This window comes from Nyctibius grandis, chromosome 2 (assembly GCF_013368605.1).
Source record: "Nyctibius grandis isolate bNycGra1 chromosome 2, bNycGra1.pri, whole genome shotgun sequence".
In the NCBI taxonomy this organism is placed as follows: Eukaryota; Metazoa; Chordata; class Aves; order Nyctibiiformes; family Nyctibiidae; genus Nyctibius; species Nyctibius grandis.
The window spans coordinates 50,518,303-50,535,764 of NC_090659.1; the positions used below are offsets into that span (position 1 = coordinate 50,518,303).

The 17,462-nt window shown below is 42.5% G+C and overlaps 1 protein-coding gene across 1 annotated transcript in view; it reads left to right on the forward strand.

Annotated features, from left to right (window-relative positions):
- Positions 1–17,462, forward strand: part of ATP10A (ATPase phospholipid transporting 10A (putative)) — a 114,763-nt gene that overhangs the window by 39,734 nt on the left and 57,567 nt on the right. The window contains exon 2 of the mRNA XM_068395645.1: positions 3,741–3,945. Coding sequence (XP_068251746.1) covers positions 3,741–3,945 — 205 coding nt within the window. The remainder of the gene's footprint in view (positions 1–3,740; positions 3,946–17,462) is intronic.

Below are 17,462 nucleotides of genomic sequence, written 5' to 3' on the forward strand. Positions count from 1 at the left end.
AAGGACGAGGGACAGGAAGGCCTTTCAGAGACACCTACCTGGTAAATGGACAGACAGGACCCTGCCAGGAAAATCATGCTGACTGTTGGATGAGTAAAGAATACCCACATTGCTGCATTTTGTTAATGTTCTGTAAGAGCACGTAGGGTGTGGTCTCCATTACCTTAATGCCTGCAGGTGCAAGGAGGTGGTCCCTGGGATCTGGTATTCATTCCAGTCCTGTGTGTCAAACTGTTGATGTCCTCCAAACCTGGCCATTACTGTGAAGAGCTCAGCTGAAGCGTTTGCTTAAATGTTATGTTTGCTCTGAAGTTGAAAAGTGTACTGAACCATTTGAAAATGACACCAAACATGTAATGATGCACATATGCCCACCCATGGATATACTGTGTTTGATTCAGGTTTTCTATCACAGCAGGCCACTGCAATGTACATCGTTAGAGATGCAGAAGGGGCCTCTTCTGAAGAGGGATTGGCAGAATAATGTCTGTGAGGACACACTGAGGCAAAACTGCTCGAACTCCTGAACTTCAAATAAAATTTGAATCAAGCATTCTTGTATGCCACACCTTACAAACACAAAGACAAGCTTAAATTTAAAGACACCTTTCTCTTATAAGTGTGGCATTCCTAACTCTCTACATCATATAACTTCTGCAATTTACTGGCACAATATACCAGCAAGAATAAACATTTAGTAGGTTATATAAAACTTGGATGACGAAGCTCTGTCTCTGCAGAAGTCAATGGCAAAATTGTAACTTTATCAACAGGGTCACTTGGCGTGTTTGTACTGGGTAGAGGTATGACAGTTGTCTCGAGGTGACCTAACCTGCATGTTCAGAAGAGCAGGCTGAGCATGTTACGGAATGCTCCTAAAGGACTGATGTATTCATAGTGCGTCTAGTATCTGAACCGCCTCATCTGAAGATAGTATTGTGCCGTACTCTGCAGATAATACTTGGAGTGACCACTCACTGGCTGCAGTGAGAGAAGTCTGAGCTCAGAGCTGTGTTAGAGGATGTAAAGCAACCCTGGCTGAGGAGGATTAGGAAGTAATTTTCCATGTGGACAGTAATTTTCCATCCACTACTGGCTCTTCATAGCAGAGTGCTGGATCAAGTGGAATACTGGGCCAAATTGTTCCCGTGTGTCTGATGAAGCCCAGAGCCCTGGTGCATGTGCAGGAGGTCTTACATCCATAGATTCACTGAACCACAGAATGGTTTGGGTTGTAAGAGACCTTTAAAGATCATCTAGTCCAACCCCCTGCCATGGGCAGGGACATCCTTCACTACATCAGGTTGCTCAAAGCCCCGTCCAACGTAACCTTGAACACTTCCAATGGTGTGGTATCCACAGGTTCTCTGGGTAACCTGGTCCAGTGTCTCACTACCCTCACAGTAAAGAATTTCTTCCTTATATCTCATCTAAATCTACTCTCAGTTTAAAACCATTACCCCTTGTCCTGTCACTACAGGCCCTAGTAAAAAGTATCTCTCTGTCTTTCTATTAAGCCTCCTTTATATATTGAAAGGCCACAACCTTCTCTTCTCCAGGCTGAACAACTGCATTTATCCCAGCAGAGCCATTTGGCCTTGTGTTGCTCAATATCCACCCTTCCTGCCACAGTGTATATAGTTGTGGCAGTTGCTAAGCATGTGAGAGATGAGGATATGCTAAAATAGCAATGCTTTTCAAACAATAGTAGTTAAATAAAAAATTGTAGTGCTTATAGCATAGTATGAGACTACTTGCTATTTTTAGCCTGATCATACTTCTATACTGCTACTCACTGGACATGCATTTGAACATCACCAGGTTTCACAGTTAAATTAAAAAGGATGAAGAGCAACAGCCACATCTGAAGGGATTTGGAGTTACAGATTGCATGGCTAACAAACCCTTCAGATCTGCGGTGCGGTGATTTGAACTACGTTATGGCACACTGAGTTTCAAAGCAATTCGTACTCATTAGCAGGAAAAGTTAAATGTTGGTTTCAGCCTGAGTGTGGAGGGAATGGGTAATTTCAGCACCTAGTATCTACATTACCTGCCCTTGTTAGACTATCATGTTTTACACTTGGCTCTTATTAATCCTTTCCCGGCTTTATCAAAATAGAAATCATAGCCATGATTTTCATTCCTGCCTTTATAAACTGGATGTTAGGAAAGGACAATGAAGTAATTCTGGGAGGTAAAACCTGATCTGATACATCCTTGTTGTGCCACCTGACACATTATTGTTCAGGATTTAGGCTAAATACAAGAATAAAAGCCAATTAAGTTACTAATTCCTGTAACACCAGTGAAGGCATGACAAGGATGAATTAGGCATGGCATGACTCTCAGAAACTCCGAGGTGACAACATGGGCAGGGCTTGCGTGCTTCCACTGGGTTACAAGTCTATTCACGTTACAACTGAAATTGATGTATTTTAAAATAATAGACTTTAAAGAACATAAAATAGCCACCACCACCCCCCATCAGAATCCCATTCGGCCAGTTGAAGTGCTGTCACAGGAGTCTGTCTCTGGTGACAGTGACAGTGCCAGCGCTGACAGCCATCTCAGTGCTCACACGGCAAAAGACTTTCTGACAGTTTAGAAAAGTGTCAGAATAGCAGCTTCCCATTTTCAGGAGGTATTTTATCAGCTTACAATTATGGCTGTTTTGAAATCAATTTCTTTCAAAAACACAACAGAAGAAAGCAATTTACACAAATGCCAAGAAAGCACGTGAGTCTGTGCATGTCATGAAACTAAAACCTTGAATTTTAGCTAGAATTAGTTAAGAAATGACCTGTTCCTTTTTCCCCTTGCTCTCAAGAAAAAGTTAAAAAATAAAAAAAATAGCAAACTAGCATGACCTTTAAAACGAGAGAGGTTTAGTGGCTGTATCTAAATTAACAACATACACTTCGGTGTTTTAGGCGGGTGAGTCTTTGAATTGACAAAGAAATTACACTCCGAAATAAAAGGTTCAGAGTAACTAAGCAGAAATCAGCCATGTAACAGATGGCACTATGGCTAGAATGGAGATACTGCAGAAATATTTAAAAGAAATGACAGTGTCCTTTCCCAGTAGAGCAGTTGGGACCGCATTTTTCCACATGACATGTCTTTGTAATTCTAGGTTTAGTGATGAATAGTGGAAATTCCTTTCCATTATTGATTTTTGGCTCCTTCATCCAAATATCACATGCAGCACTATACAAAGTTTGTCCCTATTGGAAAGAGGGAACAAAGGGAAGCTATCTGAGGGTGCATCAGAGGGTGGTGCGTGATGGAGGATGTTCAGGAGCCGTGCCAAGCAGGTGTCCTGTGTCCAAGCCTGTTCTCAGTTTCCCCCTTGCCCTGAAAGTCTGCAACTCCTTTTCACTCAGTGCAGACAGTGGTGCCCTCCCCTTCATGGGGTCAGATGGATGGCTTGGAGCATGGAGGGAGAGAAAGGAGAGTGCATGAAGCTCCTGCTTACCCTGCTTAGCCAAGTCTGATGTCCACATGTGGTCCTCTGGGCCTTAAAAGAGTGTCTTGGGAACTCAGACCTGGTTCTGAGTGGGCGGGAAGTGGGCTTCTGGCAGTCTGCATTGCCATTTCCCGGCATAACTTGAGAGTACGTGAGGACCTTCCAAAAGCACTGTACTCCTGTGATAAATCAAACCTGATCTTATCGGAAACACCCCAGTCTGTGCATTTTTTTTTTAATATATGTCCTGTAAATGTCTTTTTTTTTCCAGAAATGAGAAGAAATATATAAGCAGATACTGGAAAGAAGTGAAAGTTGGAGACTTTGTGCAGCTTCGCTGTAATGAAATTATACCTGCTGACATATTGCTGCTCTCCTCAAGTGATCCCGATGGGCTGTGCCATATCGAAACAGCTAACCTGGATGGTGAAACTAACTTAAAACAAAGACAGGTGGTGAGGAGGTTCTTAGAGCTGGTAAGTCACCATTCCTAATTTTCATTTAAGATAAGAATTTTTTTTCAGGTAAGTTAGCTGTTCACCAATCCACTCCACACCAGCTAAATCTACTTGTGCTAGTAGTGCTAATGAATTACTGTTATGGTTGTCATTAAAATACTACCACTTGCCAGCAGCTGACCTCATCACAGTATCAGAAGTTTTACCACAATTTTTCCCTGAATTTGAATAGGAATTATTTGGGACAATTGTGTGTGGTTGGAAAATGTTGGGGGTTTTTAATGGCTTCTATTGTAGCTTGATTTTTGAAAACACATTTTAACTACCCAATGAGAAGATATTTAAATATAAACAACTACTTTTCCTGCCTACAAACCACATCAGCTTCAATTAGGAATTTTGCCTGAAACTCCATGTTGCAGAATATCCCTCCAGCACTTGGAGCATTAAAGCTTGTAAGATTTAAAGAGGCAGCATGCATGCATTCTGGAGGTGTCTGTGCTGAAAAACTTTTGCTGCTCTCTCACTGTGCTTATCTCTCCCCAACAGCACTATTTTGAAACAAAACAAAATCCAGATGAGTTACTGTCAGCAGAATTGGAGGAAATTACCTGAAGTTTTACTTGCTTTAATAATCTTATTGAAATGGTATTTACTTGTATGCCCTCCTCTCCCATCCCTCTTGCCAGCTAACCCCAGCTTCCTGTATTTTGTCAGGAAAAAAATTAATTATTTTCTAGAACTCAGCTACATCATTTTTCCTAGTAGCTCTTCTCATCAGCAGCAAACAATGGGAGCTGCTGGCCTTACTACTGTCATCAAAGGTAACTACAGAAGCCTATAGTTGTACTGAGGTAGATCAGCATTAATGAAGTTGCAATCCAACTGATAGGATAAAAATCAATGTGCCTTCCAAATAATTCTTTATGGTAGACAGAGCCTTTCTCTGAGTAGCTTGTAAAAAGACTTGTTTGATCATCAGTGATTTCCACATAGAATTTAGTCATGACACGGCAGCTACCGCCATGGCAAGAAGTTTAATCAGATACGGGCCAAATGTTTCAAAAACTCTGATTGTTTCAAAGAAGCTAATTGAATTGCTTCTCAAATGTCCCATCCTGTTCCCACTGAGAGGAAATTTCTCGGTGTGTAGAGCTCCAGGGAGGTACTCAGATGATGTGTCCCACTTCTCTGCCAGCATAGACTTCCTACGTGACCTCAGGCACATTATGTAGGACAAAACTATTAGATTGCGTATAGGCTACTGAATATATAGCTGCTTTCATGTTTGTGGGTACAGTTATAAGCTAAGGGCACATCCCAGCTTTATCTCAAAGGAAGACCTGGGAAGGTATCAGTTCCGCCACTCATCCATAGCAGATGGTTGGATTTCTGTGATCCAAGACCATCTGACACACAGCAGGAGGTGTTGGTAAACACAGTGAAAGGAATTAATGTGTCCAAGTACAGATCATCACAAGACTGGCTTTCAAGAGCCTTGCTGCCTGGAGGAGTCCCTTATACTGCGTCAGTATCCCCAGCTTCCTGGCAGCAGAGTTACGGTTCAGCACTAGCAGTGTGATTCCTGGAAGCTGGCAGGCTGAGAAGGGACCTGCCGACCCTACAGATTCCCCTGCTTCTGGGAGCTGTGACCCCTAGGTGCGTGCCTGAGCCATCAGTTGTGGCGTCACTCTTCTGTCTTTAACCAGCGAACACATGCATGCATTAATACAGCAGGAAAACCAGGAGGGAATATCCCTCTTGTTTGTCATACTCGCAGAGGTTTAAATTGCTCATCCAAACCAGGCAGCTGAAGACTTCAAGTGTGGGTTTTGTACAGTTTGGCAAGACCTGTAACCTTTAGACTGTTGTGTGGACATGAGTGGCAGTGCCATTTCCTCCTCAAACAGGTTATCAGAGACTGCATTGGGCCCTGTTAGGGAAGAAGGCTGAGGAAACAGTGCCTACACAGGGAAGCAAAGCTAGGTTTACGTGCCAAGCAGCTCAGCACAGCAGGATGTACATGGCATGGCTTGCTCAGCATAACCTGCTTTACTGAGTAAATCAGTTATCATATAGATACTTACAGTCAGCTTTGTAGACACCTAACACACTTTGCATTTACAGCCCATCCTTCTAACTATCTTAGTTCCCTGCGTTATAAGATGATTATGGAACTTTTCTATCTCAGAAGCGTGCTCCAAAATATGTGGATAAATAATTTTTAAAAACGAATTTTACATCACAAGATGCCTAGCTACAGTAGCAGTGGGGTCCATAATAAATTGTCAGGGGTTAAACGGGGGTCAATGACAGAAAGCTCATTCATTTCAATGAAAACAAGACTGGGCCCCAAGGAGTCAAGTATTGAAAGAGAGCTTGTGAGAAAACCACATGTGACTACCTCCCCTCTCTTAAAATAGCTGAGAAAGCAGGAAATATCCAAGCCTGGGTTCCTGCATCAACTAAGTTGTAGGCAAAGTGCACACCTGCAAGTACCAAGTCCTCAGCAGCTGCAGCATCACAGAGCCTCTCTGTAACAGCATCCCGTAAGTAACTCAGCAGAATACTTGCCATCCTCATTAAAGTTCTGGCCAAAACCTGTCTGAGCACACTGTTAATTCATGCAGCAGCATTAGCTTCCTCACTCCATACTAGTAAGGATAGGCTCTTACTGGTTCTTGAAGGTGTTGCCCTTCTGAGGGACACTCAGCAGTGGGATAGAGGGAGCTGCTTGAGAAATGTTGGATGAATAGTAGGCCAGCACCCAAGTAGCATGGAAGAGCAAGGTGATGCCCGTTTTTTGAAGTGCAGTTCCTATCTGGGTATGTCTAAGTTGCCACAACCGGAGAGGGCTTATTGTTAGACCTCATAAAATACTTTGGAAGACCAAAATTTTCTTGTACCAAATGCTGACCGTCCTTTTACCAAACCCCAGAGAACTTCGTTCCCAAGTCTCTTCTAGGACCTGCATCCCAAACTGTTCATGCATTGGACAAGAATTGCATTTACATTTTTAAATTACCATTGTACTCAGCAGAATAACTCTCAGCTGTGTTCGTAGCTGTTTGGTTCTGTGTCATTCTGCAGCCCTGTTGTTCAAGCAGGAAAACAAACAAATAGACGATGTAGTCCTGACCCTCTCTTTCCCACACTGCTAAACTCTTCCCCCACTCCCCTGTACAGAATGACGTGCCTGGTCACGTGGCGTATCACAGGACAAGAAACCCAGATTTTTCAGAAGCTGCTTCTTAAAATATCAGCTGCCCATAGTTGTCTTTGAATAATGTGTCTGTAGCAGTATCTCAAGCATTTAAAAGAAGCTGTGTTACAAAGCTTGGCCTTTCTGTGTTTCTTAATGAACTAAGTGATAGCTTCCACGCACATGCCTATGAAGCTGGTCGATGAAGGATAGCTATTTCTATACCCGTCACTCCGCTGGGCATGGGAAAGGAGCAGGGGTGGGAGTAGGAACAGTTGTTTTAAGCCACTTTTATGCTTTCCTTATTCTGTCCCTGCCCTGTGTCCACCCATACAATTTACAGTCCCACAGGTCTATGCCGAGCTGCTTGCCATAGAGAGCCTGGCTGCCTATTTGGAGTCGCTGAAGTGGGGTGTGCGCTGGGCAGTCTTCTTGCAGCTGCAGCACTCTCTCCAAGTGCCCTCTGCAGAGGCCAGCAAGCCCAGCACTGTTGCATAGGGTAGAGCTGTCCTCTGGAAGGGCAGCCTTTCTGCCAGCATGCTCTGAAGGATCTTTGTATGTCTCTCTCCAGCATTAACAGCATATGAGGTCCATAGTCTCCAGAGAGTAAAAGGTCTTACAGTTTCCCCTCTTCCAAACCTTTGTTTAGAAAAGTACTATTCTGATCTCTTTTTAGCCCGACTCTCGAAGCAGCAATAAGCAATTATAGAAGCAGTTCTGTATCCTTGTCTCCAGTGCTTTGCAGGCATTATTGTGCTCTAAACATATGCTCAGAAAATCCAAGATCAGCATTTGTGGGCTTGGATTGGACCTCTCCGCTTGTGAATTCCAAGAAACTGTTTTACTTTAGAGTGCAAGTGACCAGAAATATTGCTTATTTTAGTGCTGCTTTGATTTGTCTGAGTAATTTATAGTAGACTGGGGACATACTTCTTGTTAGCTTTGTGTGTTTGTTAACGAATGTGATCTGTCTGACACAAACCTGTACTTTCTGTACTCAATTCTACACCCTATCGATACACAAGCTGTGAGAAGAGTCACTGATATATTCCTCTGTGGCTTGTATGTCTGAAGATACCGGTTTCAATGTATACTTTGTTGTTGTACACTCAAAATAGTCAGTGAGTAGGTTAAAAAAGAAAAAAGGAAACAGGAGATTTTTCAAAGGCCTTGACATTTTTTCCTCCAAGACTTTAAATACTGTTGTCTTGTTACGCAGCTGCTACAGCGACAGGGTGTGTTAGAAATGTTTAAAATAGTCAGAAATGTACTTCTGCATGTTCTGTTTTTAAAGCCAAAATAGTGGACTGTCATCACAGTGAAACACGGATCAGATCTGTGTGTGCAGCATGACACGCTGGTGAGCGCAGCTAAAGGAAAGCACTGTGCTAAGTCCCGCTGTGAGTCATCTAACGGTGTTAGCAGTGACCGGTAAGAATCTCTTGGAAAAAACGAGTGTTTCTTGGTATTCCACCAGTTTCCTACTAATTTCTAACCCACCCTCGCTGCTTCCGAGTCACAGCAGCCATTTCTGGTGCGCTGGATCTAATAGGAGACACAGTAGGCAGGAGGAATCAATGTGTTTTCTGTGCTACTCTGCAGGCTGCTGTGACACCACACCCTCCGCAGTTGCTTGTGGAATGTTTTCCATCCATCTGAGACGTTCTGTCAGCCGCTCATCAGAGAGTGGATGAGCAGATACAACTTGGGCTGTGAAAGCTCAAAACTCCCTTTTAGATTTCATAAACTTGATTTAGGGTATTTTGATAGTATGAATCTGGACTCATGAATAACATTTACATTTTCATGCTGCCTTGTAGTACGAAACAAACAAAATACTCCACTGTTTTTACTCAGTATGCCTTTTAACAAAATCCACAAAGACTCACTGTGGATTCTGGAGCAGCTTATGGTTTATTAACCACTGGCCATGTCCTGGATGTTTATGTGGAAAGCTTCAGTTCAGCTGAAAGCTAAGCTAAATCTAGCAGCTGCCATCCCCTGTGAGAAGGTGCATGTATCCCTGTGAGAGCTGATGAGGATAGGGGATGGATTTTTTTCCCTCTGAAAAAAAATTTTTCTCCTGAGAGTAGATCTTTGTTCAAAACAAGCTTGTACTAGCATGATTAAACAGGTTTAGATAAGTCTTGCAAATGACTTTGTGGCTGCTTATTTACTTTGTCTAAAAAACACATCTGAATTTGGTGTCTGCCTCTTTGGGAGAGTTCATTTGCATGCAGATGAGCACCAAAATAACTCATCAGTCTGATTTCCTCACAAGTTAGTATGTGAACCTTCTGGAATATGTATAAGCTCAGAGCCTATGCTTACTGCAGGCATGTTTGCTCATCTGTCCCAGCCTGGTAGCTAGGCTGAATTGACATATCCAGCTTTCATTCCAGCCCTACCCGTTCTTGCACAGTGCTGGAAGCATACTGGGTACAGCTGGACTTACAGGAACAGTCCCAGAGCTCCCTGTTCCAAGCATTAAGCCATTTATACCATCTCTTTCTTTCCCTGTGAGTCATAGGCAGAAACTGGTCCAGAAGAGAAGACAAGACTGCTTTCTAGAAGGGCTGCACTGTAAGCCTGACTGTTGGTGGCTGCAGGCTGCTCTACGTATGAGGTACTTTGGGAAGGGCAACTCATGCTAATTGCGTGAAAACAACTTACAGGGCAGCCTTGGTATCTCAGTATAGATGTTCCTTTTGCATACAGTTTTTCTCCCTCAAAAAAAAATTCTAAAAAAGAGAGGAAAGAAAGCAATTTTCAAATTTTCGTTTAGCCTAAACTGAGCTAAGATTTCTTGTGCAGCTATCTGCATCGGTTAAATTAGCCCAGTTTGAGAGAAGAGCTGAAGTTAAACTAGCACAACTCCCAGGCGGACTAGTTTTCAACTCGCCTGCTAATACGAGCTTCTTATCTCAAAGAGTCTGATTGAGCCTTGTAAAGCAACACAAGAATGGGCATAGCTATACTCTCCCTGTCACTCCTTGTCCCACTAATACCCTCGGGCTATCATCCACCTGAAATTAGTGGGAATAGTGCACTATTATAATCAAGTAGATGTGAACTAGTCAGGATACTCAGTGTTGTTTAGACTGTGAGTACTTTAACAGGGTAGAATCAGGCCACAAGAGCAGTGAATGTCTCTCTAGCACCTTTTGGGGGTTATCCCTTGTGCCTTTCTTTTTTGCAGTGTTTTGAGAAGGTTCACAAGGCTAGGAAAAGTGGCTCAAAAATTCCAGATACGCACATGTTAAAACAGCAGATTAATGCTCCATCCCACACATGTTGCCAAAATTAGATTTCCCTGAGGGAGAGTTAAAAAAAATAACCAAACAAGCAAAAGAAAACAATGCTTTTCCCTATGCACTACCAGAATATTAAATTAAAAACTATTTTTTAGCTTCACAGTTTAGCTGAAGATCTTAGTGAAATGAGTCTTGTAAGAAGACTTGTGTTTGTCAGTGCAAAATGTGAGCATGTCACACCCCGTGAAGACCTGCGTCCGAGGTCATGCCTTGAATTTTCAGTAGATTTCTTTGATGAGGGTTGAATTGCTATGAAAAGCTCTACAACTGTATTGTGTCTTTTTTTGGGTAATACAATATTCAGAGATGAGTTATGGGGAAACAATGGACATGTCTAGTTAAAGAGGAAGCAACTACTGTCTCTCTAACAGAGAAACAAATGTATAGCAGCTGCGTGCAGAACTTCCTGGTACAGAGCAGGACCCGAGTCAGTGCTGTGGCAAACTCTTTTGAGAGCTAAAAGTACTAAAGGAAGGCTGAGAACAATTTTTCACTCTGCCATTTTACCATGGCATTTAGTCAGCAGTCTCACACTGGGAGGTACGGGGAAATAAAAAACTCAAGAATGATGGCTCACTTCCTCCTTGGTCAGCTTTGAGCAAGGTTATTGTCTCTTTCTAGTTTCCATTGTGCAGGTGTCCAGGCCGCAAGTTTGACTGTCGCGAGAGCTTCATTAGAGGGACAAAGAATTTGAATAACTGTAAGAGAAATTTTTTTGATATCTTAATCTAAGCATTGGGGGGAGGAAGGGGAAAGAGTCTAGTTCTTAAAGAGTCCTGAGTACTTGACTTTTACCATTGGCATTGGCTGTTTGGTTTTGTGTTTAAATGTGTTAAAGGGGCTAAATTGATGAATCTAAGTTTGAATGTCTCGACTGTGAAGGACCTTCCATCCCTAGGATAATCCTTCCAGCACCAATGGAACTGTGGCAAAGCCGTGTAAGGAAATGTATTATGCCAGTGCTTGTGCTGCATCTGACCTCTAGAGAGGTGGGACATTTCATCCTCTGTATCAATAGTCCAGCATGTCTCCGTTCTGCTGTTTCTCTGAAAAATCATTAGAAAACAAGAGAGCATTTCAGGTCCGTAGAGAAAATAAAATTCTGTACTGCTTTCCTGTTACAGAGAAGTAAACATTTACATCTAAAGCAAGTTAAGAAGAGATTTTCCAATTAATTTGTCATGACTTTTCTGATATCCTAGGCCAATTCAGTTTTACTGGAACTGTTTATTCCTTAGGTATACATTGTCCTGTCAGCTGGGAATATCTGGAATATCTGTTCTCAGAAATGAGATATTATAATATAATACAGAGAACTCCTGATATTAGGGCCAGAATTTTTGATCTGGAAACATGTCATGCTACGCTTGTCTCTGATACCACAAACCCAGTTAGCAGTATCACTGTTTAAGGAAGGATGGAAGGGCCTTCTTTTCCAGAGCAGGAGGGTTCACAATATTAAGCCACGTGTAACCCCAGCAATGATGGTATGGTCTCACTTTCCTTTGGAAGCACTGATGTGGAGAATGGATCTGCTTTTCTGCCAGAAAAAGCAGAGCAACAGAATGAGGAACTCTTGTATTTATCTCAGCATTCAGGATGTGAACCCTCATCCCACTTCTGTTTTCTCCACCTGCTACCCTCCAAGTCTTTTACACATTTTAGTACTGATAAGGCCACGGAGGCCAATAGAAATTTGCATTAAAATGTTACTTACATGGGAAGTGGCTGGCCATATGTCTCAAAAATGTTATTTCAATAAACTCATGAAAATTTCCATTCATTGGTTATACTCAAGTTCATACTTTCAAGCTCTGCTATGACTCTGTGATGGTCAGACACTTTACATATGTGTATGTGCTTGTGAGAGAGGAAGCTATGATTGTCCTGTAGGTATGTGACTGGAGAAGATAGTGTTCACACAGAACTATAGTGCTTATATTTCCATTTGGTTTTGAATTAAAAACGTCAGTAGTGCATGGAGATTTTTGGACAGTAGTGCTAATACACTAATTCAGCTTTCTTAATGACACAGTAATTAACTGTTTTACATCAAAGCAGGGAACACTTAGCCTTTTGGCTTCTAAGAGGAAGAGAACTTGATGTTTAACATACAACATGGTTAGAAAGCACATATAAGTTGTCATGAGCATTTCCCAGCCTCTACTTAACTTTTCCAAGCTTGTTTGCTTATTATATTTTTGGCTTGACTTAATTAAATACCAGATTCAAAAACATGTCCCAGATGGCTAAGTATACTCATATACCTGTATAGCAATGTGGCCTGTATGGCTAAGATTACAGGGATCTGATTTACAGGCTGCTGCAGTGTTGCAAGAAGGGATAAAAATGGCTTTGTCCTGCTATTAACTACATCGGGGTGGGTCATGTCAGCTATTGAGCAACAAAAAGCAAATGGAGTATCTTCTGCTGCTCCACAAGAAGCTGTTTCAGCAATCTTTGATTAAGGTTGCAGAATAGATAACTGATAATGACATGGAAGAAAAATTACGCAAACTGTTTTATTCAATTATGTTCTCCCTGATAGTCTTATTCCTGACATTTGTTCTCATTGGTTGCACATTTCACATTTACTGAATGCTTATAATAATGAGTATTTGCATAAGAATCACAGAATCACGGAGTAGTTTGGATTGGAAGGGACCTTAAAGATCACCTAGTCCAACCCCCCTGCCATGTGCAGGGATATCTTTTCACTAGACCAGATTGCTCAAATCCCCATGCAACCTTACTTTGAACACTTCAGTGATGGGGCATCCACAGCTTCTCTGGGCAACCTCTTCCAGTATCTCACAGCCCTCATAGTAAAAAATTAATCCTTATATCCAATCTAAATCTCCTCTCTTTCAGCTTAAAACTGTTGTCCCATGTTCTGTCACTGCAGGCCTTAGTAAAAAGTCTCTCTCTGTCTTTCTTATAAGCCCCCTTTATATATTGAAAGGCTGCACGAAGGTCTCCCCAGAGCCTTCTCTTCTCCAGGCTGAACCCCAACTCTCTCAACCTTTTTTCACAGGAGAAAGTGCTCCTGTGGATCATTTTTGTGGCCCTCCTCTGGACCTGCTTGAACAAGTCCATGTCTTTTTGTACTGGGGACCCCAGAGCTGGAGGGCTCACGGGAGTGGAGTAGAGGGAAGCGTCACCTCCCCAACCTGCTGGCCACACTTCTTGTTATGCAGCCCAAGGTATGATTGGCTTTCTGGGCTACAAACATACATTGCCAGCACATATCCATTTTTTCATCCACTGATATCCCAAAGTCCTTCTCTGCAGGGCCTCTCTCAATCCATTTCATCCCCCAGTCTGTACTGATATTGGGAATTGCCCCAACCCAGAATGCAGGACCTTGCACTTGGCCTTATTGAACTTCATGAAGTTCACATGGGTCCACTCCGCAAGCCTGTCCAAGGTCCGTCTGGATGGGATCCGTTCCCTCAAGCATATCAGCTGCACCACTCAGCTTGGTGTCGTCTGCGAACTTGCTGAGGGTGCACTCAATCCCACTGTCTACATCACTGGTGAAGATATTAAATAGTCCTTAGTCCCAGTACGGACCCTTGAGGGACACCACTCGTTACAGGTTTCCTACTTGGACATCAAGCCCTTCACTGCAACTCTTCGGACATGGCCATCCAGCCAATTCCTTATCCATCTAACAGTCCATCCATCAACCCGTGTCTCTCCTATTTAGCAGCAAGAATGTTGGGAGAAATGTATCAAAGGCCTTGCAGAAGTCGAGGTAGATGACATCTGCCCAGAGAAGCTAGCTGGTGAGTGAAGCCTGTACAAGAGTAATAGACTCTGCTGTTCTGCTGTGTCTGATTCAACAGGTCACATTCATGTATGTTTTAACTCCACACTTAACTGAACAAGGCATATGGATTACTGAAGACAACACCATGCAGGAACTTTGTAACCATTGTGCGTGCCTGAAGCCTGAGGCTGGCTGGAGTGCTGAATAAGGAAGCAAACTTCAGTCCCTACCCTAGCGATACATGTTCATTCTCCTCAGCTCATTTCCCAGCTCTGCTGTCCCATTTTGGAACTGGCAAGGCCATTGCGAATTTCTTTTGATAAGATTTATGCAACCAGCTGGTGTCTGAAAAAAAATCACCTTTGAATCCCTTGAGTTTTTGAAAAGCTGTTTTGCACTTTACTACTGGAGTCTTTAGGATGATGACTGAAAAGGAGCTTGTTCAGTAAAATAGATAGTAGATGAGAATAGACAGACCAGAGAGTGAAGCTCTTACCCAAAGTGTTCTGCAGCCATCCCAACTTCCCCCATACGCCGTGCATGCCAACCACAGCCCTGCTGCCCTCAGATTGACTGTTAATCTTCACAGCCACCCCTCCACCCTCTCTGTAGGTCTATGAAGGAAGTACAGAAACAGCTGAGATTAAGGAGAGAAGATGCACTCTGAATGCCTTGTTTGCTTTAGGAGCATTAGTAGGGCAGGCATGTGATGGTGAATGTTGGTAGAAGATGAAATTCCAAGTGAAGATGGTGTGCCGATGTCCAGCTTGGCGAGTTTTTATTTGGTTATGTAGCCTTTTCACACTGTAGACTCTCACAGAAAGGCTGACAAACCTGTGATAATGCTGATATGAATGCTGCCCTGTAGTAATTGGAATAAAAGGTGTCTTTTCATTAGGGCTGCTACTTTCCCTCTGTGCTTTCGTGCAGCTGACAGGGGCTGGAGTCTCTCAGTTCCTTGGGCGGTTGCTGTATGTTACAGGTTTCCCTCACATCCTAGAAACGTTTCTTAAACATAATGCCTTGCAAGCTAAAGCTGCTTTTATCCAGATTCCCTGTCTTCAGGTTGAGATGGACTTATAAAGCTTTGGTATAGCTGTGTCCTGATGCTACAGCTGCTACTGTTAGATTTATGATTCATAAGAAAAAGCCTTCATTACCAGCCACTCTCTCTCCTGTCAGGACTCTGGTGGTCTGGTTTTCATTTGTGAAATGATGTAAGAGAGGTGCTTGGAATTTCCCTCTTCTTATTGAAGGGTCTTGGTCCTTCCCATTCCCATTTCTTCCGGCAGAACTTCATCCCACATGAAGTTAGACTGGCCAGCAGCCCAGACTAGAGCAGGAGTAGGCCAAGGTATATTTGGAAGCTGGCCTGAGATGGTGTGCTGCTAAATTAAAAGGACCATGCAGTGCTTCTGCCACTAATCAAGTGAAATTTTCTTCCAGCAGTTACAAAATGCAGCAGAAAGACTGCTAGAAATCTCTCCAGAAAGGAGAAAGCACTGGAAAGTGGGGAGGGTTCAGTCGTACCAAGTCTGTGAACATGAAGCAAAAAGCCTCTGGAGGAGCAGTGCAGGTTGTACGCAGAGTTTTGCGAGCCCTTGAGAGGCTTGGTCTGTGGTTTAGTTGAAGCGCTGAGCTAATACTGAGGTTGATTCTTACAGGCTACCAACCCATACATTTATTTCAGTAGCTGGCTTTGGGACAGGCAGATACCACTTTCTTAATTGTCCAGGTCTGGGTCCATATTTTAGCCTTGACATAACTCTGTTCTCTTACCACTCACCAGCTCTGCTATAGTCTGTGAACTGATTCATTCACACCACTGTAATTTTCAGTGTGTTGCTAAGGATGGCCTTCATCCCAAGGGACATTAGAACTTTCATGTGTGTATTTTCAGCATTGTTGACATTTTTTGGCACTTTTGTCCTGTGATTGACTAATAACAGTTTCTTCAGCTGGCTGTCATAAAATAAAATAAAATGCAAACACGCATTTCTTTTCCTGCAGGCTGAATATTGCGCTGTTCCTTCATATTATTTCCTACAAAGGGGAAAACTGTTACTTAGGTCAGCCAGAGGAAGATCAGCCCCCTAACATGTATTTGGCTTGCTCAGCTGTTCCAGTGTTTCTGAATACTGAACATCTCTGTTCCATTTAAACAAACAGTATTGAAAAAAATCCAATTATAGTAGTAGTTGTCGGTATGGAAAACAAAGCTATTAAATTCTGATGTACATCTGGATCTGTTTAGTTCCTAAATAGCATAGATCAAACTGTTTCTTCCTTTTCTTGTTAATTAGAGGCACAGATAAATTCTGCCAGAGAGACTAATGCAGTTTAGACTTTAAAACATTTCACTCTTTCAGTATATAAATAGTCTGCATGCTTTGAATACATAAATTCAGTATGTAATTCCAGTTGCACGTTAATAAAAGGTCAGATTAATTGTATATGGTAAATGCAGGGTACTACTATATAAAGCAATATTAGCAATGCATTAGGGGGATGCGTTTGTATTGCACTTCAAAGCTTTTAAACTGGAAAGCTATTTTTCTGGCTGAGACAGATTTTTGTCTATTAAATATTTCCTTTGAGTGGTCCCTGTGACTCCATTTCTCCCTTTCTGTTTCCTCCAGACATGCAGGCCAATACAAATCCCAGAGCCCTCACCCAGCAATTGTACTGCAGGGAGAAGTCTGGATAAGATCCCCAGCATAGCCAGTAAACACAGTGTGATGAGCGGGGAACTGTCACTGTCACCCAAGGGCATCCTGGGCAAGTCATGCTGTCCTATTGGAAGCAAGGACTGAACATTAAACTCTGGTTTCTGCAGCAGTAAAGTAGGGCAGATGAATAAAAGAAAACATCTTAATAACTGTGCATTATTAATATCACTAGCAGGCCATTAAATCACCCATACAACATGCATTTAATGAAGGGGAATATGTTGTTTGAACACTGTGTAATTGTCAAACTAACTCATTTGGCAGAGCAGCATGTTTTGCTTCTTGAGCTATGACAGTTCCGTGAGGTTGCCAGCAGAGTCGGAAAGGTTGCATTTCACTGTGGAGGTTTAGAATGATCTTACAGCTGAAGCTCCAAAGTCCTGTTCGAGAGAGCTAAATTCAGTCTCCTTTTTTTTGTGGCAGATCTCTATACTTCCTTAATCCATCTACCTGTTGTTTTTCCACTCTGTAAAATAGGCATTGTAACATTTTCTTCCCCTCAACACTTTGCCTTTTTA